Source organism: Sceloporus occidentalis, unplaced genomic scaffold (assembly GCF_023333645.1).
Source record: "Sceloporus occidentalis isolate IW3139 unplaced genomic scaffold, rSceOcc1.0.p SCAF_257, whole genome shotgun sequence".
Classification (NCBI taxonomy): domain Eukaryota; kingdom Metazoa; phylum Chordata; class Lepidosauria; order Squamata; family Phrynosomatidae; genus Sceloporus; species Sceloporus occidentalis.
Genome location: NW_028317237.1, coordinates 300594 through 325211, shown reverse-complemented (window position 1 = coordinate 325211; position 24618 = coordinate 300594). Strand labels below are relative to the sequence as shown.

At 43.4% G+C, this 24618-nt stretch overlaps 1 protein-coding gene across 1 annotated transcript in view; it reads right to left on the bottom strand.

Moving 5' to 3' along the window:
* Window positions 1–1496: 1496 nt before the first annotated feature.
* The window catches only part of LOC149275913 (dual specificity protein kinase CLK4-like), a 43719-nt gene continuing 20597 nt past the window's right edge, over window positions 1497–24618 (bottom strand). The window contains exons 6-12 of the mRNA XM_089504145.1: window positions 24236–24402; window positions 24049–24143; window positions 23204–23333; window positions 18424–18506; window positions 14447–14526; window positions 4881–4971; window positions 1497–1637 (exon numbers count right to left, since the gene is read on the bottom strand). Coding sequence (XP_089360271.1) covers window positions 1497–1637; window positions 4881–4971; window positions 14447–14526; window positions 18424–18506; window positions 23204–23333; window positions 24049–24143; window positions 24236–24402 — 787 coding nt within the window. The remainder of the gene's footprint in view (window positions 1638–4880; window positions 4972–14446; window positions 14527–18423; window positions 18507–23203; window positions 23334–24048; window positions 24144–24235; window positions 24403–24618) is intronic.

Here is a 24618-nt window from a genome sequence, read left to right as displayed (position 1 = left end):
GCCCTTCCAAGCGGGCTCTCTGTCTGTCGTGCCCTTCCAAGCGGGCTCTCTGTCTGTCGTGCCCTTCCAAGCGGGCTCTCTGTCTGTCGTGCCCTTCCAAGCGGGCTCTCTGTCTGTCGTGCCCTTCCAAGCGGGCTCTCTGTCTGTCGTGCCCTTCCAAGCGGGCTCTCTGTCTGTCGTGCCCTTCCAAGCGGGCTCTGTCTGTCGCGCCTTTCCAAGCGGGCTCCCTGCCAAAAGACTTATTACCTGTATTTTATTTTGCCATACGTCCGGTTACTTGCTTAGACTATATTACCCTTATTTGCTGTTCCTGTTATATACATGAAATACACTGCATTACCTGGATTTCTGTTCGTGGTGTCTTTGTTTGCATAATCATGCACCGTGGGTTACATACTGAACCCCAAGTATCCCCTGCGCATGAGCTCCTACCTGACCTGATCACCCGAGTCCTGACACAAGGTGAAGAGAGAATGGGTATTTGTGAGCTGAAGTAGAGCCCTGCGCGGGACTTCTTTTTTAATCCCGCTCCTGCAATGTGGGTGTTCCGCTCCCGCCACATTTGTGGCCAATCCCGCCACATTTGTGGCCAATCCCGCCCGCCTCCTTACCTGACTTCCCATGCAGTCCCGCAAGTTGTTCCCTCACAGCATCTCTGCTCGTGCTCCGCCCAGGAACAAGGTGGAGTCACAGGAAGTGACGCCACATCACGTGACTCCGCCTTGTTCCTGGGCGGAGCAAGATAGGAGACACTGTTATGGAGCAGCGAGAAGACAGCCATGCGGGACTGCGCGGGATTACCGGGACCCGCAGGTACAGTGCCTGACCGCCCGCTCTCGCCCGCAGCCCCAGCAAGACCGCCCACGCCCGCAAGTTTTGCAGTCCTCTAAGCTGAAGATAAGGCATGTGATGCAAGGAAAGACAAGGGGAAGTAAGCAGAGGTGAATAAATGGTAGTTGAATAAAGAAACGGTAAGGTAAGGGTATGCAAACTGAGGAGAGAGAAGGAAAGGTTATGTGAGTTGAGGTTAGGAGAAGGCAAGATAGCCAATGAGGAGTCAGGAAAGGAGATAGTAGGGCAGGGGTGAATAAGTAGGGGATGACAAAGAGGAAGAAAGGTTCCAACAAATACTATCAAAAAAATTCAAACATTACTTGGACCCAAATTTAAGAAAAGAGAAAAGGAGGAAGAGAAAGAAAAAGACAGATCTGAGGAGAGAGACGGGGAAAGAGGAAGCTATTTGACCAGATTATTTAAATGACAGGCATATACAATTACCTTATGATATAGAATAAAATTTGCAGTCCAAGAGTAAGCAGAAAATAACAAATGCTTTATTGTAATAAGAATTTGCAATTGTAAGAACTATACATTAAACAAATGTACACACAGTGTAAGAATACTTTTGTAGCAGACATACAAAAATAGAGAGGAAAACTTTACAAATATGGCTTACATGTTTGAATTTTGTATTTAATCACACAGATATTACAAGGCTATTCTCGCTTTACTCTATTAAAAAAGGTATGCGTCAATGCTGCTTCTAGGGTTATTCTTTTGGTTGGATCATACTCCAGCATTTTTTGGATAAGATCAAACAGTTCCTGGTGATCCCGGTGGTTCGAAAGCATTAATTCCTGTTTGTGTATATACATATGGAAAGGTAAAACATTAAGACAACATTTCTATATGTAGCAATGGTTTACAAAATCACAGTTTTAACCTAATACAATAAAATAATTCTATTTACTTTTAACATTACTCCAATTAGATTTTAAAGGAAAAAAACATTAACTCCTTCAGGACCATGTCTAAGGAGCAGAGGTTTTTTGTTGTCATATTTATCATGTTTGTTAAACCATGACTCTGAACCCTGCATTTATTATAAATTGTTTTGTTCAGGGCAAATATGGCCTTCTTTTAACCCCTTCGCGACAAAGGCCCATTTTATTTTTTGTATCCTTCGTGACAACGCCTGTTTTAACATTTCTACGGTGCTCATGTTTAGCTGTAATTTTGTTCTTTCCATTTGACTGAACCCACACAAGTTATATAGTTTGTTTTTTTTCAGGACAAATCATTTTGATTGTACCATATCATTATTACAGAAACAAAGTATATAATACGGTGAACATTTGAGAAAAAAAAAAAAAAGACTGACCTTTACTTGAAAAATCTTTTACTCATCTAATAAAAAAAACCTGGTAACTAGATTCTATTTGTCCCGAGTTTAGAAACACCCAATGTTTTTATGTTTTTTTTTGCTTTTTTTTCTGCACATTATGGGTCAATAAGTACCGTTTTGCATTTAAGTAGCGTTTTGCATTTTTCCCCAAATCTTCCCCATGTGCTTTTTCGGGTATCTTTGAAGCTGGCCAATGTAATTTACCCCATGAAACCATATATATTTTTTTTAGACTCGACACCCCAGGATATGTTTACTGCTGGTATTTAATGCTTTCCATGCCCTAATTCTACCACCAGTCGAAGTGCGGTACTCTTTTTTTTTTTTTTGGCACACACATTTTGTTCAGGTATGAATTAACAGGTCACTGTCACACAACACCCCAATATGTGTTCAGCAACATCTCCCGAGTACAGTGACATGCATGGGTTTGGCGGGTTGTTTGGGGGCTAAAAGGCCACATTTAGGACGTTTGCATTTTTCAAATTGGAAATGAAACATGTGGTCATCTTTCCCCCTGTACCTGGCCAATTTAATTTAACCCATCAAATCATACATTTTTTTTAACAGTATTTTAACTCTTTCTATGCGAGAATTGTTTTAAGATAAAGCTCTAATCTTAGGACTTGCTCATATAAAATATTTTATTATATATATATATATATATATATATATATATAGATATATACACATACACACACACACACCGTATTGGCTCGGATATAGGCCACACCCGAATATAGGCCGCACCCTAAAAGTTAGGTGCTTTTTTAAAGAAAAAAAATTCTTAGTAAAAAAAACAGTGGAACAGATATGCTGCCACTCTGCCCCCGTGAGATATGCTGCCACTCCGCCCTCCGCCGACATGCTGCCACTCTGCCCTCCCCAGACATGCTGCCACTCTGCCCTCCCCAGACATGCTGCCACTCTGCCCCCCCGAGATATGTTGCCACTCTGCCCCCCGATATATGTTGCCACTCTGCCCCCCCGAGATATGTTGCCACACTATCCCCCCCTGAGATATGCACTCTGCCCCCGAGATGTGCCCACCCGCGAGATATGCTGCCACTCTATCCCCCCCTGAGATATGCTGCCACTCTGCCCCCAAGAGGTCCCCCCCCCCTTGACCCCTAGAAGGGCCGGCGGGGGACAGCTACGCAGTACGCATATTCAACTTCCGGTGCTGGCACTTCCGCCGTGGGAAGTGCCGGCACGGAAGATTGTTAGCGTACATCGCGCAGGCATTCACCGGTTGCGGCGATGCAAGCGTTAACAATCTCTCGCTGCTGGCACGTCTGCACAATGTGCTTTAACAATCTCCCTTTGTTAAAGATTGTTAAAGCACATCGTGCAGATGTGCCGGCAGCGGGGGCTGTTTACGCACATCGCTGCTGCCGGTGAACGTCTGCGCGATGTGCTTAGACAACCTCCCGTGCCAGCACTCCCCCCATTGAAAGTGCTGGCAGGGGAGGATGTCTCTGCGTATCGGAGAGTAGGATGCGGGGGATCTGTATCCTAACCCTGCTGCCTGCCCGGCGCCCGGAACTGCATGTCCCGGGCGTCGGGCGCTAGACCCCGAATAGCAGTCTTTAAAGTGGGGGGAAAAAGTGAGGAGCCAATACGGTGTATATGTATATACATATATATGTATACATATATATATATACACACATATATGTGTGTATATGTATATATATATATGTGTGTATATGTATATATACATATATATATACACACATATATATATATATACACACATACCTCATTTATATTTTTTCTGGAACTGGAAGGTCCCCTTGATAGCGACATCAGTGGGAAATTATTTTTACATGTTACCATTTTTATTTATTTTTTTTACATTTATTTTACTAATCACATTGTGATTAGAAAGCTGGGCTCCACTGACTTGCATAGTTGAATGCAGTACTTGTAACCTGCAAGCGGACCCAGAATCCTCAGGAAGGTCTGGAGACACCCTCTTGGAAACTTTTTCAACTTCCTTGTTTAATTATTTATTTTTTAAGGACGCGCCACCATTTTGTCACAGCACGTCCTGGGGTGGGTGTTCCGTGCCGCTGAACGCCTTGCTATCGAGGCATTTCAGCGACACCATTGAAGTTTAGGAGGCTTTACAGCAACACCGTTTGGGTGAAGAAAATGAACGTAGATCGTCACTAACTGGATGTTTATGGTACAGCTACAACATTCAACCATACAAATCAAAGGAGCCCAACTTTCTAATCACAATGTAATTAGTAAAAAATTAAGAAAGCCCTTCTTGCTGTGGGAAAAAAAAAACCTTGTGTGTGTACACTAAATGAGGAGAAAATTACAGCTAAACACAAGCACTGCAAACATGTTAACAGCCTTGGTCACAAAGGATACAAAACCAAAAAAACAGCCCGGTCCTTAACAGGGTAAGACTATGCATACTTGTTTGGTTTAGTTTTGTGCACCACTGCTGGCATAAGGTTGTAAGTACATTTGAGCACGTCCCTCCTCACCTGTTTCTGCAAGTCAAATTGTTATATAAAGTGTAACTTGTCATGCCCTATTTACCCATTGCACAGCTCTGTGAAATATAACAGTGCTACATAAAACAATAATAATCAGATGGTTTAATGTTTGGATTTACCCAATCACTACATTCATTTTAACATTATGGACATATGTAAATTGTTCATACACTATTTACCTTTAAAGGCTTGCATCGCCTCCTAACGTAGCGGCCAGCAGAACTATGTTCATCCCAATCTAATCGGTCACGACAAAAATACTTGCGTTTTCTGTATAGAAAAGATTAGAGACTAAATGTTTCTGTTATAATATACAAATATAGTATTCTGAACTATTGTCTAGCTTTTCAATAGCTCTTAACAATAAAGCTTTGTACTTCAGTAGGATTAAATGATTGTCATAGCTAGATCAAATTGGAATATTTAACTCTAACATGTTAAGAATATAAAAAAGTGATCTGACTTCATTCCTAATGTGACAGCACCAGAAAAAATTAAGTGCTATCATTGTTTTGGTTTTATATTGTGTATTTATGCAACATTAAACATTATTTTATGTAAACTAGTTTAGGACATGCAGCAGGTTACACCCACCATATCTTTTTCAGTGGTTTTACCTGTGCATGGTAGACAGGATGGTAAAATGTGGCAAATTAGAGATTTTTAATTTATGGCTAGAGAAGTGGTGTCACAAATAGGGATTTGGATTAATTTCTTGGTCCCTGTGAAAAGCCGTCTGTACTTTGGGTGAGAATTCTGGGGGCAATGCAAGGATGACCTTACCCGGAAAAACCCGCAGGAACGGTTCCTTCATCGAAAGGGCCTGGAGTTCCCTAATACGCCTCGCAGAGGTAATGGCCACCAAGAAGGCCGTCTTCAGAGACAACAGGTGTAGGGAAACTGATTGAAGAGGCTCAAAAGGTGGTAACATGAGCCTGCGAAGGACCAGGTTCAGGTCCCAGGGCACCATCTTGGAGACAGGGCGAGGACGAATACGCACCATAGCCTTGGAAAAACGCCTGATGACTGGAACAGAAATCAAATCGAAGCCAAGTAAAGCACTGATGGCAGCAATCTGGACCTTGATGGTAGAAGGCTGAAGTCCCTGGTCAAACCCCATTTGTAAAAATTCCAGAATGGCAGCCGGAGAACTGTCTGAAGGAAGAATTTTCCTGGATCCACACCAGCTACAAAACTTCTTCCACACTTTAATGTATCTGAGGGATGTGACCTTGTTACGACTGCGAAGAAGAGTTTCCGTAACTCAGAGAAGCCTCGAGACCTCAGTATTCTCCGTTCAACCTCCAAGCCGTCAGCTGAAATACCGCAGGATTTGGATGAAGGAACTGACCCTGGTGAAGCAGGTCTTTCCAGGCCAGGAGCCGTAGGGGCGGTGCGTGGCTGAGTGAGACTAAGCCCGCGTACCAGACACGTTCGGGCCAGTCTGGGGCTACCAGTATAACAGACGCCCGGTCGGACTTGATCTTCTGCAGAACCTTGGACATTAGAGGAAACGGAGGGAAAACATAGGCGAGGCTGAAACTCCAAGTCTGGGCGAAGGCATCCACCGCCAGTGGCTGGTCCTGAGGATTGAGAGAAAAGAACGCTGGAACTTGAGCATTGTCCCTGGAGGCCATAAGATCTATTTCGGACATTCCCCACCGTTGGACAATCATGTGGAAGGCTGCAGGATGCAAAGCCCATTCGTTGCTTTGAACGGAAGTCCTGCTCAGAAAGTCGGCTTGGGAATTCAAAGCCCCCTGTAGGTGAACCGCGGACAAAGTCATTCGACGTGATTCTGCCCAAAAGGAAATCCTGAGAGCTAGGCGCAGCAGGCGAGGACTTCTCGTACCTCCCTGCTTGTTGATGTAGGCGACTACCACCCGATTGTCGAAACGAAGCAGGATGTTCTTGCCGAAGAGCTGCTTTTCCCAGTGATGTAGGGCATTCTCCACCGCCAGCAGCTCCAGGCAGTTTGAGGGTAGGAGCTGAGTGGCAGGGGACCAGAGACCTTGAACAAAGCTGTCCCGATAAGTGGCTCCCCAGCCTGTTCTGCTTGCGTCCGTGGTAAGAAGCTCCTTGGATGACCAGGCCCATCGTCTTCCTGAGGCCAGAGTGTCTCGTAGGAGCCACCAGGAGAGGGATGCTTTGACATGCGGAGGAAGACGAACCAGTCTGTCCAGGGCGAATGGGTTCTCCTCCAGCAGATGAAGAATATGGTTCTGAAGGACCCTCATGTGAGCCAGGGCCCAGGGAACTGCATACCTTGCTGAAGTCATCTTGCCGAGAAGAGACATACATAGCCTTAGTGGACTTTTGCGCGCAGAAAGCACCTTGTAGGTTAGGGAATAAATACCGCTGATCTTGCTTGAAGGAAGAAAAGCTTTTCCCTCGCAGGAATCCAGGCGAAGGCCGAGGAACACCAATTGTTGAGAAGGAACTAAGTTGGACTTCTCCCAATTTAGAATCCAGCCGAGATCCTTAAGTGTATGGAGCACCCGGGAAAGGTGAGACTGAAGGAGAGCTGCTGAATGAGTGTGAATCAGCCAATCGTCCAGGTAAGGGATGACCGAAATGCCCTGACGTCTGAAATGGGCCACCACCACTGCAAGGAGTTTTGTAAACACTCTGGGGGCTGGAGACAGTCCAAATGGAAGGGCCTGAAATTGAAAGCGTCTGATTCTTGAACCCCAAGGAATAGCTATCCGCAGAAACCGTTGATGGGAGGGGTGCATAGGGACATGAAGATACGCATCCTTTAGGTCTATGGAGACCATGAAGTCTCGAAGGTTTAGAGAGTCCAGAGCTGATCGTACGGTCTCCATCTTGAACCTTAGGAAACGAAGGCGACAGTTCAGTAAACGTAGGTCTATAATGAGACGAAACCCCTTTGGTGTTTTTGGAACCAAAAAGACACGAGAATAAATCCCTTGACCCTGTTCCTGCAGGGGCACGGGAATAAGGACTTCTGTATCTACAAACTGTTGGACGGCAGACAACAGGAATCCCCGCTGTTCCAGGTTCCGAGGAAGGTGGGAAATCAAAAACTGGTCTGCAGGCTTGCTCTCGAATTGTAGTCGATAACCCTGGGATATGATGGATCTCACCCAGGAATCTTGGGTGATGAAGAACCAATAGTCTATGAAATGCCAAAGTCTTCCTCCCACCGGGATGCATGCCGAGTCATGCAAAACCTTTGGGGTCCTGGGCCGCTTTGGGGAAGGCGAACCCTGTCATGTCTACCCCTTTCACGATGAAATCTGCCCCGGAAGGCATGTAGGGCGAGAGAAACCGGAACCATAGCCCCTGGACTGGCCTGGAAAGTATGGACGAAAGGACTGCCGTCTCCTGGAAGCAGTTCTGCGTTGTGGCATCCAATGTTTATCACCAGTCGTTTTCTCAAGCAGGGACTCCAGCTCCTCGCCAAACAGAGACCCTCCTTTAAAAGGGATATTAAGCAGTCTGTTCTTTGAGGCATTGTCAGCACCCTAGGCTTTAAGCTAGGGCTGCAACAACTAATCGATAAAATCGATAATAATCGATAATGAAAATCGTTGCCAACGAATTTCATTATCGATTAGTTGAATCGATTTTTAGCGATTATAAAATGAGGGTTTTTTCAGAGCAAACGCTCTGAAAAATACCCCTCATTATATAATCTGTTTAGTCTGACTCACAGCAGCAGCTCCTACTTACCAGTCCCTCCCTGTAATCAATGTGACAACTGGCCCCGCCCCCTTCCTTCTCCCAGAAGGCCAGAACCACATGGCTGTGACACTCATCTAACTAAGTATAAAATTAATATTTGGGCTGCTGAAAGTTAGGGGAGGTGGGGGTTAATTTAGGGGCAGTTATGGTTAATGGGGTGTTTAGGGTTAATATAGGAGCAGCTGTGGTTAATGGGGTGTTTGGGGTTAATTTGAGGCAGTTGTGGTTAATGGGGTGTTTAGGGTTAATTTAGGGGCTGTTGTGGTTGATGGGGTCTTTAGGGTTAATGGTGTGTAGGGTTCATTTAATGATGAGGACTGAGGGTTAATTTAATAAAGTTAACTTATTAGAGGTAAAGTGGGGGCAGACTAAGGGGAATCTAAATCCTGGGGGCAGTGAAGATTAACCCAGTACTTATTTATAAAAGTATGGTGTCAGTGTGCTGTGAACAGGTCTGTGACTCTATGAGGGGACTATGAGGTATCTGGGGGGTATAAGGCATATCTGGAGAGGATGGAGTGACATATCTGGGGGTATAAGGCATATACGGTATATAAGGCATATGTGGGGAGGGCAGCGTGGCATGTCTGGGAGGCAGTGTGGCATGTCTGGGGAGGGTGGAGTGGTGTATCAGGGGGTATAAGGCATATCAGGCACAGTGGCATGTGTGGGGGTAGAGTGGAGTGGAATATGTGGGAGGCAGGGTGGAGTGGAATATGTGGGAGGCAGCGTGGAGTGGAATATGTGGGAGGCAGCGTGGAGTGGCATACGTGGGAGGCAGCGTGGCATACGTGGGAGGCAGCGTGGCATACGTGGGAGGCAGCGTGGCATACGTGGGAGGCAGCGTGGCATACGTGGGAGGCAGCGTGGCATACGTGGGAGGCAGCGTGGCATACGTGGGAGGCAGCGTGGCAAGCCTGGGCTCAAATGTGCATAAATTGGGGGGCTGGTTGGGAAATAAAGACAAGAAATGTATTTTATCAAAGTTTTTTTTATTCTGCTGTTTGTATTTAACATCATTTGTTTATTAAATTATTTTAAATAAATGAAAAATGTACATTCATTTTTTTTATCCGATTAATCGAAAAAATAATCGGCCAACTAATCGATTATGAAAATAATCGTTAGTTGCAGCCCTACTTTAAGCCATAAGGCTCGTCTGGCCGCCACAGAAAGTGCAGAAGCCCTGGCTGACATCCTGACATTTTCAATTGAGCCATCGCAGAGAAAATCCACCGCTCAGGCTCAGAATTATCTGGAGCAGACATAATCAGACAGAATGCAACCACACCGCTTAAATAGCTCCATACCAGGCTACAAGCTGCAACAGCAGCAAATTTGGCGCCAAAAACTTTAATTGACATGAAAACAAGGCTAGGAACGCATACCGGACATGCCTAGAAATCCTAGCCGGAAGAAGCAGAGACGCCATCTTGAAAACCGCCGAAGAATACAGAAGGCACCGGTGGCAGTGGAAGCAGCGGAAGCTGAGGGAAGGAAGCCGGACGGACCACCGCACAGCCAAGGTGAGTATGCGCGGGGCAGCGCGGCACCAGCCATCCGGCTACGGTGCAGGAATACCCCCACCCGGGGGGCTTAGCCCTAGGGAGAACCGGCTCAACCTAGAGCCGTATAAAAATAACAAACGTAAGACGAGTCCTCCCTACCTGATGTAGGGCAGGAAAAAAACACTGAGGGTGCTAGGAGGGGAGGGGCCTTTTAACCTTTTGAGTCCTGCCCTATCTCAGGTACGGAGGAGGAGTCTCATCAGTGTCACCTGGGATGGCAGGGAAAAAAGTCATCATACACGGGACGCCTGAAGCCACAATTTACTACCACTAATCCTTTTTAATAAAAATATGCAGATTGAAACAGAGTAAATATCACAAAACCTTTACTTTTCCTCTCACTGATTTCTGGGCCAAGAAAGTTTTGTCCTCTGAAGTGACATTAAATTCAAGAGCGGGTTTTATCTCTGGAAGTTTAAATAGTTTTTTATTCCTGCAGTAAGTAAAGTGCCAGGAAACAGACAACCAAATACATACCAGGACAGGCTCTGCCACACCGACACCCAGACACACACACACCAGGACAGGCTCTGCCACACAGACGCCCAAACACACACACACACCAAGAGAAGCTCTGCCACATCAAAACACACACACACCAAGACAAGCTCTGCCACACCAAAAAACACACATGAACAGGCTCTGCCACACCGACACCCAAACACACACAGGCTCTGCCACACAGACGCCCAAACACACACACACACACCAAGAGAAGCTCTGCCACATCAAAACACACACACCAAGACAAGCTCTGCCACACCAAAACACACACACCAAGACAAGCTCTGCCACACCAAAAAACACACATGAACAGGCTCTGCCACACCGACACCTAAACACACAAACACACAGGCTCTGCCACACCGACACCCAAACACACAGGCTCTGCCACACCGACACCCAAACACACAGGCTCTGCCACACCGACACACACACCAGGACGGGGTCTGCCACGCCGACACCCAAACACACACCAGGACAGGCTCTGCCACACTGAAGCATAAAAAATGTATTTTATACACTGCTTGTCATTAACTGCCCCTTTTTGCCCCCTTGTGTATTGATGCCCCAGCCATGCTCCCTTTACTATTGATTGTGTCCCCCCACAACCTTGTGTATTGCCCCCCCTTTGTGCATTTATGCCCCCACACCCTTGTGTATTGATTTATGTGATGCCCCAGCTAACCCCCTACCTTGTGTATTAATGCCCCCCCTTTTGTATTGGTTAATGATGCCCCAGCCATGCTCCCTTTACTATTGATTGTGTCCCCCCACAACCGTGTGCATTTATGCCCCCACACCCTTGTGTATTGATTTATGTGATGCCCCAGCCAACCACCCTCTTGTCTATTGATGCCCCCACTGCCATGTGTATTACCCCCCCAGCCACACACACCCATTTTGTAATGCCATAACCCAGCCACCCCCCCCCTTTGAATATGGGTCCGCTTTCCTATAACTATATTTTTCCTCTTCTCCTCTGATTTGATGACGCTCTCCTTGCCACGAGGAACACCTTCTGTGAACCCGCCCCCTCAAACGTCATATCTTCAAAGCGGCCGCCCGGCCGTGAAGTTCATAGCAGCTGTTGTGCAGTTGTAAGAACGCCTCCGCCAGGCGATTAATGAAGTTAAAGCGGAGGTGGTCTTACAGATGCACGACGGCCGATTTGAACATGGTCTGCCGGCCCACAGGCTGCATTTGGCCCGCAAATTTGACGCCCCTGACTTAGTTGTATGCATAGGTGTGATATAAAGTTTCCTGGACAAGCTAGTTGAAAAATATTTAAGATTAAGGTTATTGTTATGTAGGACTTTATTCTCCCTGATCCAGCCTGAACAAACCAAAATATCTGAGTCAACCAGTAGTAGACATACTAAATTCTTTACAGGGATTGCATCTTTAGCAGTTGGTAGAAGAGCCAACAAGAAAGGAAATTGTACCAGAATTCCAAATGTCACTGTAGGGGCTCCAAAAAGGGTAGGCAACAGCATTGCTCATTGTGGATGTTTATTAGGGTCTTGTAGTGGACATCTAAAATTATGTTCTGTAGACTTCTAAACCTGCTACAGACACCTTGTCTATTCCTGAGCTCCAGTAATCATCAATCAGTGTGGCTTAATATAAGGGCAGAATCATGCTGCACCACACTAAAACTAAGGTTTTAGATTTCAGACAGAATAAGAATAAAAGAAAAAGGAAGCCACTGTGATACTCTCCAGATGTGTCACCAAAATTAAACAAAAAAAGGTAGCATTTAAGAAAGACAAAGGGAAGGGACCTTAGGGAGAAAGGAGGAAAAATGAGACAGATAAAGCATGTGTATTTACAGAGGAAGTTCTTGAAATCTCCAAAGTAAAAACAGACAAGTCCATTAGACACAATAGGATTCACTCAATTATTAGAGCTTCTGAGTGTCCTGGCAAAATAATTTGCAAACTTATTTTAAAAGTAGTAGGGGAGACTTGGCCAATTATGGATCAGTAAATCTTATGTCTAGTTGTAAAATTAAGGGAAACCATGCTAAAGAACAGGATTTTTAAATATCTGCATGTGAATGGGTTACACTATCAGAAACAGCATAGGTCTACTGCAGAGAGATTTTGACAAACTAATTTAAACGTATTTCTAAATAATAGGCCAGGGATGAGTGGTAGATATAGCCAACCTTGATTTCAGTAAGGCATTTGACACTGTCCCATATAGCAGACTTACACATAAGTTAGAGTGTTTGGATGCCAAGATCGTTGAATGGATAAGGGGAATTGTTGTGGTTAATGGTGCATATTCACAGGAACGTTTTACTACTAGTGGGGTTCCTCAAGGATCTGTAATTGGGACCCGTGCTTATTATATTTTTACTAGAAATATTTTAAAAGATATTAATAGTAAGGCATGTCTTTTTGCAGAAGATGCAGAGGTCTTTAATGGGGTAGACAACCCTGGTGGAACATGCCAAATGAAAAAATAATTTAAGTAAATCAAAAAAATAATAGAAAGGGGGAAGCTGCCGTTTACACATTAGTCTGTAGCATATTATAAAGAAGCAAACCAGTCAGAAAGTAGAAACAGTTCCAGGGCTTCAAAAATAATGTGGTATACTGGCGGAAGTGACACCTGGGGTTCAGGGAATCTGATCAGAGGTGGTGTTTACTCTTCCTCCTTGAGAATTTCAACAATAGCGTGGCCTTTAAGCAAGCTGAGGATCAACCCCCAACAGTCTAGGACAATGATCTCTTCCCTACCCAGCATCAATCAGTTCCTAGCAAACCACAGTGTCCTTAACACATTAGGCACCACACTTCCTCAATGGCACCCTCTGCGTGGGTTTCTCGAAAAGCTCCATACAGAATAGAGTGGTGGAAGAGGAACGTCCCCTCCACAGAATATTAGAGTTCATTTTCTAGGGATCCCAGCAAAACCTGTGCAAAAGGATACATCCAGAACATATGTAGTGAAGTCTCCTCCTCTGTGACACACTATGGACAGTGTCTGTATCTGCCCAGCCTCCTAGCATGCATTAATGTCCGTAGAGGGAGGCCTCCCTGGATGACCATCCATGCAACCTCCTTGTGTCTATTGGTCAATCTGCTTGTTACCTGGAATTTGCTTTATAATGTCCTTGGTTCTGATGAGCTTAGAGGCCACAAGACCCTTATCACTCCCTCTAGTTTGTTTTCCTTCATAAACCTAACCACCACCAGGTAAAACTAGGGTCTATTCCATTTGTATGAGACAGAGTTGTCCCATTTCAGACTCCTCCAGAGTGGGATTAGGTAAAAGTGGGATATGTACATTGTGTTTCAGTGTCCTAAGCACACGGTTGCACACAAAGGATGCTCTCAGCAATGTTGGTATGTCCGGCACTTCTTTGCAGCCCTCGGAAGGATCATAGTAAAATGTGCATTCTACTTTGTCCATTTTCGAGCCTTAGCTGAACCAGACACTCCTGGGGACAGCTTGACTGACCATAGAAAACTGGGGCCAAGCCTGCTTGTGTTAGAATGAGTCTCCATGTGTGTTGTGCTGTTAATGTGAGCGCCTGGACATGCTAGAGTGTATGTCTGTGTGCATGTGTGTTAGTGTTAGTGTAGAGTAACTGGTTGCTCATCACATTATCTTATCACATACAATCACTAAGCACTTAAGCTTTCATAGTGAATAACAGATAGTATATAGAAGTTTGACATTTGGTTTGTGAAAATTCAGCATTATGGGAAACCACATGATAGCTGAAAGTAATAACATTTTATATTCATCAACCCCATGCAAGAAAAAAAAACATTTACATAATGTAAATCTCAGTATTTTGAAATCAGAGAGAATATTGCTTCTGAACAAAAAAAAAAAAAAAAAGTTTTAGTAGCTATTGCTTCTGGTGACATTCAAAAACAGGAAACCCAAAAACCCAGCAAAGCCAATAGATAAAGTAGGTTTTCAGAATAAAATGAATGTTTAAATCTCACCGAGTTTCTTTGATCATGTGAAGTGGTAAAGGACCCAAAATTCTTTCCATCATTGCCAGATGCTCCTTGCTGTCATGGGTCTAGGGGAGGGATAAAAAAATTAGTTTTCATTTTTTTTAATAAGTCTTTATTTTCCTAGTATAAAAGGACAAAGAACAAATCACAAACACACATAAAAAAATACAGCAATACATCTAGAGAAGGCGATATTCATCTTAAGTACAAATATAGTGGATCACTAATATAAATCATAACAGTTGTATATCCCTAGTTATATATCAAATAGAGTCCCAGCCCCAGCAAACATAACACAGGAAAAGAAGAAGAAAAAAGAGCCATAGAGATTTATTAAGAAGGTGCTTACTACACAGGCACATTTAAAAATTCACAATGTAATTTTTAATTGGTGCTCATTCTAGCCAATATTAGGATAGATGCTTTTTTGCATAACCTAAAGAACAACTTAAAGAACAAAAACTAAAGCCTGGGAGCCAGCATCCAAGGTCTCTGAGCACGCAACTGAGGAAAGAAAAAAACTTTGGGAGTTTTGCACTCACCACCAGGTATAGAATTTGAGTACTCAACTGTGTGATTTGTTTATAAAGACTACTATAGTGAAGTTGTCAGAAAGGATGAAAAAATCCTCCTGTCACCCCCCCCCACCCACCCACTTACCGGTGCTTCTGAGTCCCTTGTGTGTAGCCGGGGCAGCGTGTAGAGCTCTACGTGATTCGAAACTTACGCTGCAGCCGGAAGGACAGCCGGGGAAGGTCCGCACGATGGACGCAGACAACCCCCGCTGCTAGCCGCACCTCCTTCTGGCTGCAGCGTAAGTTGTCTACGCGAATCGCGTAGAGCTCTACAAGCTACCCCGGCTACATGACCGGGGAGTCAGAAGCACCGGTAAGTTGGGGGGGGGGGCAAGGGAGTGTTAAATGGGGGGCATAAGGCATTTCTGTAGGCAGAGTGCTCTATGAAATGCCTTTTAACCCCCTTAATGCCACTCTGCCTCCAGAAATACCTTTTTAACCCTCTATACGCCACTCTGCCTCCTGAAATGCCTTAAACCTCCCTATATGCCACTCTGCCCCATAATATGCTTTTTAACCCTCTAAATGCCAGTGGCATATAGGGGTATAAGGCATTTCTGGAGGCAGAGTGGCACATAGGGGGTCAAAAGGCATATCAAGGGGCACAGTGGCATTTAGAGGGTCAAAAGGCATATCAAGGGGCACAGTGGCATTTAGAGGGTTAAAAGGCATATCATGGGGCACAGTGGCATATTGGGGGTATAAGGCATTTCTGGGGCAGATGTGCATAACTGGGGGGGGGGGCAGGTTGGAAAATAGAAGTAAATAAAACCAAAATATTTTTCTCAATCATAGCTTTTATTAAACAAAAATAGTTTACATGAATTAACATTTACTGGTAAAACTTTTTCCTATAGGGTCGTCTTATATTCAAGCTTTTTCTAAATTAATATTCAGATTTGGGGGGTCGTCTTATAATCAAGCAAATACGGTATTGTGTATGTGTGCTGTGAACGAGTCTGTGAATCTATGAGGGCACTATGGGATATCTTAGGGTGTATAAGGCATATCTGGGAGGACGGTGTTACATATCTGGGGGTATAAGGCATACTAGGGTATAAGGCATATTAGGGGGTATAAGGCAAATGTGGGCGGTGTGGCATAACTGGGAGGCAGTGTGGGAAGCCTGGGGTCAAATATGCATAACCGGGGGGGCAGGTTAGGAAATAAAAACAAGAAATGCATTTTTATCAAAGTTTTTTTTTTTTATTATTATTTTATTATTGTTTATTAAATTATTTTAAATAAATGAATAAATTACATTTATTTTATTATCCGATTAATTGAAAAAATAACCGGCCAACTAATCGATTATGAAAATAATCATTAGTTGCAGCCCTAAAGCAAACGTTTCAAAAAAGACTAGAAGAAACTATGTAGGACTCAGGCAAGCCAGGACCAAGGGAACAACATATCCGGACACCTTCTTTTCATGCAAAATAGATGAACCACAGTCCTGACTTTTTCTTCCCTTCTGGAAGAAATACTTGGGAAATTATCTATTAGCAAGCCCCAAAAAATGTATTATCTGTGCTGTAATTAGAGACTAGTAACTCCTCCTAGTTTATGATCCAGGCCAATTTCTAGAAAAGCGTCAGGATTTGAAGCACATTCTACTGGAAAACAACTAATGAGTTCACCACCACCAGCCAGTCATCTAACTAGGGAACAACCGTGCTCCCTTTTTTCGTAAAACAAATAAATAAAAAAAAATATGAGTTTTGTGAAAATACGAGGTGCTGAAACTGCTTATGCAGAAGCTTGTTGCCTAGAACCATAGCCACCCTCCAAAATCTGTAATATTCTGGCCAAATAGGCACATGGAAATAAGCATTGTGGGGATAGAACTTCCAACATTAATTTCCCCTACACCATTTTGAAATGGCTTTGGGTGAATGTCCTTTATTCCTGTATTTTTGTACACAGCACTGTGAAACCCTTTTTCGGATTAAATGTTCAAATTAATCAGCACTAGTCTCTGTTCTCTTATATGAACTACAAAGGTCTCTTCTCAAGCCTTTTTCTGCTCTTCGATTCACGGGGTCTGAAAAATGTAAATGCATCTTCTTGTATCTTGTATCTAGCGGCGGCCAATGTATCTACATTGGCCGCCGCTGGGTTGACTAGAGAGCTGTATCTTTCTCATCAATATTCAAAAACTCAGCCTCCGTCCTGGATGTTCCCATCCCTTTAAAATTGATAAGAAACCCTCGTGCATTATCTTAGCAGAAGTATACATAAAAACGGAACAACCTCAACCAGAAAAAGAAATACAAGACAACTGTATAATCTCCTTTTTCAATTGAGGCAGGTTCTCAAGGAAAGCCCAACTGGTCTGAGGTAGTCGATGGTTCTTCCAGAGTAAATCTAGACCCTGCAGAGTCAATCATGGCCTCAGGCCTAGGAGACACAAAAACAAACTGATGGCAAGAGGCACACTTCGAAAAAGTGCCAACATAGCCTGGAGTTCAGTTTGTTTTCTGGATGAAGTCTGAACACTCTAGTATGACAATTCTTTAGTTCCAGATAAAAGAACAGATGTTCTTATTGGCATTGTAAATGTTCTTACTATACTCAGCAAAGACGAGATTTATTTTTAGTGGCAGCTAAACCTTCAGATACAACCTAAAAATATATATATATTGTTCCTTGGGCAGAGGTGAGGAAAATAATCAGATCAGACATGAGCAAGAAAGAAAACCCTTGCAAGTGCAGAGGAAACGACTGCCTCACAAGGAACTCCCACAGCCCACCTGTGCCCACTGCACCAGGAGCCAAGTAGGCCCCACTAGCTGCCGATAGCACCACTGGGGACCCACAGGTAATGAGGAAATGGGCAAAGGAAAATAAAGTAGATCTACCCCTGCCTTGCCTTTGGGTGTGGAGTCTCTCTATCTTCTGTAAGTGCTAGCTAAGATCTTTCCTAACTTGACCGCTTTACTGTTAACTACTTGGGATACTGTACCTTCATCTATTAAACTGCTGTTTCAAGCTGACATACAGTTTTAGTATGTAAAAAAATATACCAACAATAAACTGCTCCAAAAGACAGCATGCAGTGGAAAAAGTGGGTGGTGCATCTGATGCCCCCTGTTAATATTGCCTTAACGATCACTTATGGGTCTTAAGTAGGATACCAAAAGATATCCATCAAAAGCTTTTCCCACGTCTTACAAACCCTTCATCAAGTTCACTTTTTTAGTAAATGAAGAAAAGAGACAAATACAATTCTTATAAAAGGATGACTATTTTTACATATTAAAAACAAGAAAACCACAATATTGTACTAAGAAAAAAAAAACAAAATAGACTGGAATGACTAAACAAAGTCCTTATTTCAACAAAGTTAAAATTAATTAGATCATCCTTATTATTCATTTTACATACCTGAAATACAGTCAGTCCAAGGTAATACTCAATCAATATACAACCTATGCTCCAAACATCACAAGGCTGTGACCAGCCTAATTCTAGAAATAGAGAAACAAAGGTTATTTCATTAAAAATATCCCAACAAATGGGATATATCCTCAACAAACAGATGATCAGACTAAAAATTATTGATACATATTGGACTGTATCAACACACCCACTATGCAGAGAAGAAAAAAACACAAAAAGCTGCTTCATTTTAAAAATCATATTAGGGGGAAAACCCAACAAGCATGTATAAATTGGCTTTATGGCCCATGACTAGATTTAAATTTTTGTCTTAGTGGGTGGCTGAATCAGTGTATTCTAAAGAAATATTTTAAAAAATGAGTCAATAAGGGGAAATTGTAAAATCTTACTTGGGAATTCATTTTCCATTTCTATGGTGGCACAGGGGCAGGAACAAGATAAAAAGGTGGACTCAAAAAAGGTGAAATCAAAGACGTACTCCAGAATATAAATGCAAAACAAAAATGTGTTAAGCAGAGGAAAAATGTGCCAAGGACAAGGAACACCTAGGTAAGAATTCTGAATTTCCTTGCCATTTCAGGAGACGCTAGGAGAGCGTTAGCGAGAAAGGGAGGGGGGAAAAAGCAGCATGAAGGACCGGTTGGCCAAACTTAAGAGTCATCTGAAGAAATGGGGTCATGCATGGTGCTTGGCGAAAGTATGCAAGCTCTTCCAAATGGCAGCTTTGTAGATGAGAGCTGGATCTACACAAGCTAGTCCAGCCTAGGAGGTGGAAATTACTCTTGAAGACTAGAGGAAAATTATTTCCCTACAGATGAGTTCAGAACAGGAAAAATAAATCTGAGTACATTGCTAAAGACCAAGAGTATGTAACTGCTCTTCCTTTGCATTTCTAGGAGTGATGCAGAACACCCGCAAAACAAACTCTTGGTTTGTATGAAAGTCAGAACTACCCTGTCATTGAGGAATCTGAAAAAAGGTTCCTAAATGGAGATTCACTGGATCAAGGAGGCACAGATGAAAATGGTGGCAAAGTCTGGAGATGAGTTTCTTGCAGAAACTCTGGACCAAAGGATGTTCAGCAAGACTGAAATACATACAATAGCTAAAAGCAGTGACCTGTACCTTTAGAGTTTAGTCTTCAGGCCAGTGTCAAATCTCTTCTGTATGAATTCCGGGATTTAAGGGATGAAGAGAGATGCCGGATGTGCAGTACCAATGGGAGAATGTCCAGATCTTGCTGTATCTGCCTGAAAGTGACTGGTTTCCTACTGAAAAAAAAGGTATCCACAACAGCTGGGGACACACCTTTACTAATTAGCAACTTCCTTTCAGAAGCAAGGCTGTCAAGAAGGATATCTCTTCTCACTGCCAGGAAGAGGACGATCTGCTGCTACACAAATCAGCTCCAGGAACCAAATCTTTTTTGGGCCAAAAAGGGAGCAATTAAGTTGGCTAGGTGGGCTTCTTTCTTTATCTTCATGAGAACTCAGGAGATGAGGCAGATGAAAATTCCTACTTTGCACAAGTGCATCCAGGCCTAGGGGATGGCCGACCGAAGACATTTTCTTGTTGAAATCCACGGCCATGAATCCTATTGGAGGGAGTCCTCACCTGTCTATGCTGTAATGAAATACCGTATTGGCCACACTTTTTCCCCCCACTTTAGGTCTTTAAAATGGGGGTGCGGTGTATATTCGGGGTTTAGCGCAGGGATGCGCAGTTCGTTTCGCCCGGCACCCGGGCCCGTCTTTTTTTTTTTTTCCTCTCTTTCTTTTTCATTTAGCCCTGCTGTCGGAAAGCAGCAGGGTTAGGACCCAGATCCCCCGCAGTGCTTCTGCTGCCAGCCCTCCTGCTGGGGCTTCTATGGTGGGGCACTGGTGTGACATAATCTTCCTGTGCTCCACCATAGGAGCCCAGGCAGAAGTGCCGGCAGTGGAGGTTGTCTACGCGTATGGCGCAGACCTTCACATCGGGGGGCAGGTGGCCATTTCTAAGGGGCATAAAGCATATCGGGGGTTATAAAGCAGATTAGGGTCAGAGTGGCATATCTGGGGGGCAGAGGGGCATACCTATAAGTAAGTTGAATTATGAATTAAGGCGGGGGACCTTAAAATGGCTATTGGTTTTCTGTTTGTATATAACATATGCTGACAAACTGTATAATAGATACCAAAAATGTTAAAATACATGTATACCTGTTCATTAGATAAAATACTGTTTTACCATTTCACTGTGTATTTTTTTTCTTTAAAATAGCACCAAACTTTACAGTACATCCTTGTGTGAGCTCCATTGTCCAATCAGAATCGACTGTTTGGTAAGAAAATCTGCCTCAATGTTGGTGGTAGATAGCTGCAGATAGCTGAAGCAGTTTGAAATCTGGCAGTCAGGGGACTGTAGTCTCTTGCTTCTTGTCCCCCCTTGTTTGTGGATAAATGGCACAGGTGTAGAGTTGCCTGTTAAAATTAGCTGGGGAGCTTGCTAAACACCCAGTAGCTACAAGTCTCTATGGGCTCTCCTGGAAGAGACTCCTCCGCAGACCAGGTTCCATGTATGATATTGTCCTCCAAAGACTGGCTTCTGTCATTACTATAGTCCAGCATAGAGGCTTCCAGGAGAGCCCACAGAGATTCTCTTCTTTCAGCCACCATCTGAAGGAAGTAGTAACAGGCTTGAGACCAGCCAGCCGCCTAGGTAGAGGACTACTTTGATAGCCTCTCATCTGAGGAATGCTGTACACTGCTGACATCACCCTGGTAAATAAGCGAGGAGCAGAAAAAAATGCCAAAAGTGCAAGGGCCTCTTTGCGGATAAAATTATTCTACAAGGCCTTCACATTACAGGGGATTTTACCAGGACAAGACATGTGAAATTGTTGTGGAGGTCTTGAGGTGTCAAATATTTCTGGCCACCTGTTCTACCCCTGGAATAGATACCAGATCTTCAACAACATGTTGAAGCAAAATCTTCACAGCACAGGGGAAGCTGAAGTAATGGTAAGGGAGGGGTCAAAAACCCACTGCTGCTGCCTCAAAGGATTCTTTTGCAGCACCTACAGCCTTTTTATCAATTTGATCCTTGACGTGAGAGGCGTCTTCCAATGGAATAGTTATCTTCTTTGTAGTCTTGGCCACAGAGGCATCTAATTTAGGAGCTTCCCAAAAATCTGAGCTCTTGGGAGTCTAAATGAAACAGCCTTTTAACCCTCTTAGAGATAGTCTCTTCTTTGGGTGCCACCACTGCTCTGAGATGATGGAAGAAAGGGAGGGAAGGACTAGGAAAACCTTGTTCTTCCTGGTATGTCCCTCGTAATGGTCAACCCTGCTGGACATATCTTCTACCTCAATACTGAGCTAATAGAGGAGGACAATTTATCAGTTTCTTCCACTGAAAAAAAGGAGACATTTTAACTCTGATTCCCAAGAAGACGGAGCACGGTAGGAGAAATTAGCATCTGAGAAAGATCCTGGTCCTTCATCCAGCTGGACCAGAGGTACCGGCTAAGTAGCAACAACCATAGGTACAGCAGATGTAGAGGAACTAGACCAGGGGCGTCCAACCCACGGCCCTCCATAATGCTAAGGGGATGGCGGAGGAGGATGGGAGATGTAGTCCTGCAGGATGGACGGCCCTAAACTAGACATTGCTTAAAAGTAGTTGAAGGTAGACTGCAATTCATCCTTAAACCAGTTGGTAAACTCTGCCACTTTGTCCTGGCACAAGCCAACACAGTTTTGTAGATAAGTCATGTAAGGTCTTCTTACATTTGGAATAAGCTCTGAGTTTCTAGGAAGAAGGTCCACAGCAGGAGCCTCAGGGGTCCTATAGTCTGACATTAAAAAAAAAAAAAAGTATACAGTAGAAAAATGGAGACCACCCATAAGAAAAAAATAGCCCAGGTAGACACAGATTTATACCTGAAGAGACACAACAGAATCCAGGCACAAGCAGGACAATAAGAAATCAGGAAAAGCCAGCCACATATACAATGGTAAAAAGAAACTCTTACCAGCGTCCAAGCAGTGGAGGGGATAAATAAATATACTTTCGGGGGAAACAAGCCACAGGTACTAGAAGGCGTTGGCTGGACTCCAGAGATACAATTACAGGAAGATCGCTGCACAGCAAACCAGAAGTACAGTCTAGTGGGGAAATGCTGCTCACCACCCTTACCAACATAAAACTGCGCCGGCAGAGGTTCCAACAGAAAACCCTTATAGATGGCTGCCATAACTGCTGCACGGCGTCCCAGAAGTTTAAACGCCGGAAGTTCTGCTGCACGTATCCGGACTGACAGCTATCGACTTAGCCCCAGAGCTGGAAACCTTCATCACCTGCCTATGGGAAAAAGCTTAATCCAGGGTTTGAAAAGCCCTGGGGAAACGGTAGAATGGCCCCCAAGGACTCAAAACACTCCGCAAAGCACCCATGTTTTACCTAAAAACCATGAATGGGTGAGGGAATTAGGATCAAGGGCCATGGAAAAAAAAAATAAAAAAAAAGGTGTAGCAAGAAATCACCTCCAACATGGAGGAGGTTAACCTTTTTATCTTATTCTTGCCCTACTTAATAAGTGGCGCCATCTCTCTTAGTGCCACCTGAAATGGTAAGGAAAAAGGTGTGCAGTGCACTAAATTATGAAAAGGAAAAATTAAATAGTGTTAAGAAAAATAAACATGTTGCATAAACTAGCAAATGACAGCATTTCACATTACCTTTTACTACTGTTCAATATTTAATCTTTATAAAATGTTCTACTAACCTAATATTACTTCAGGAGCTCTGTAATGTCTTGTGGAAACCAAAGCACTATGATGTTCATCATCGTAAGTAGCGCTCCCAAAATCAACAATCTTTATGTCACAGTTTTTTAAACAACGTTCATCTCTTTTCTGGAAGAAATGCATAAAACACATTATATATATACTCTTTATTTGACCCTCTTCAAACTGGTTTCGGCTGTTGACTACTGAGACTGCCTTACTAAAGTTACTAATGATCAACTTACTGCTAAATCCAAAGACCACTATTCTATGATAATCATATTGGACCTTTCGGACGCTTTTGACACTGTGGACCACCCTCTTCATGATCTTGGTCTCCATGACACTGCTCTCTCTCCGGCTCATATCTTACCTTTCTGATCGTACCTTCAGTGTCTCATTCTCCAGTTACACTTTCCCCCTTCCCCTTTCAGGCTCTGTTATGGGACCCCTTCTGTTCTCCCTTGACACTACCTCACTCGGGAAACTAATCTCATCCTTTGGCTTTCAATATCACCTGTATCCTGATGACACCCAGATATACCTATCCTCTCCCAGCCTTTTTCCCTCAGTCTTAGATTGTGTAAGTAACTGCCTTGCATCTGTCTCTTCCTGGATGTCTGCATGTTTTCTAAAACGCGATCTCTCCAAAATCAAACCTCCCTCCAATACTAACATTCCCTCATCGGTTTCCCTTAATATTAAGGGTTTAATCATCTCCCTGACCCCTCAAGCAATTCTTTGACTTGTAATTTAGACTGAAATTCTCTACTAAATGTGGTCATTCATAAGACTGTTAACAAAGACTATTTAAATTAAGGTTTATTTACTTAAGACCACTTACATTTTTTAAGTTATAGGAAACTATGTAATCTGACTGTACAAACAGGATGTTTTCTGGTTTCAGATCTGTATGTGTAAGTTTGTTCTGATGTAAAACTGAAAAGAAAAAAAAAAAAACCAGATAAATTGTATAATAAAAGAGCATTATAACAGGAGTATCCAAAAAAAAAAAAGTTGATCGTACTTACAATTTACGGATCTGCAGATCTGATATGCCATATTCCTTATATGATCCATAGGAAATGGTAAAAAGCCATTTTCTTTGATAAAGTCATATGTACTTAACCCAAGAAGTTCAAATACTATACAAACATGACCATGGTAATCAAACGATTCAAGCATCTGGACACAACGACTAAAAAGGAAAAACCCAAAATGTTACATTAAGTAAATGTGATGTCTTTCTCATGTCCTACTTCACAAAAGTATATATATTATATACATCAGGGATGCACTGACATATCGGTGGCCGAAATGTATCGGCCGAAAATGGCATTATCGGCAAAATGTCTGAAAACATTTGTCCACAGAGGCCAGACTGCTTACCGGTGCGTTGGTAGCAAAGTGTGCT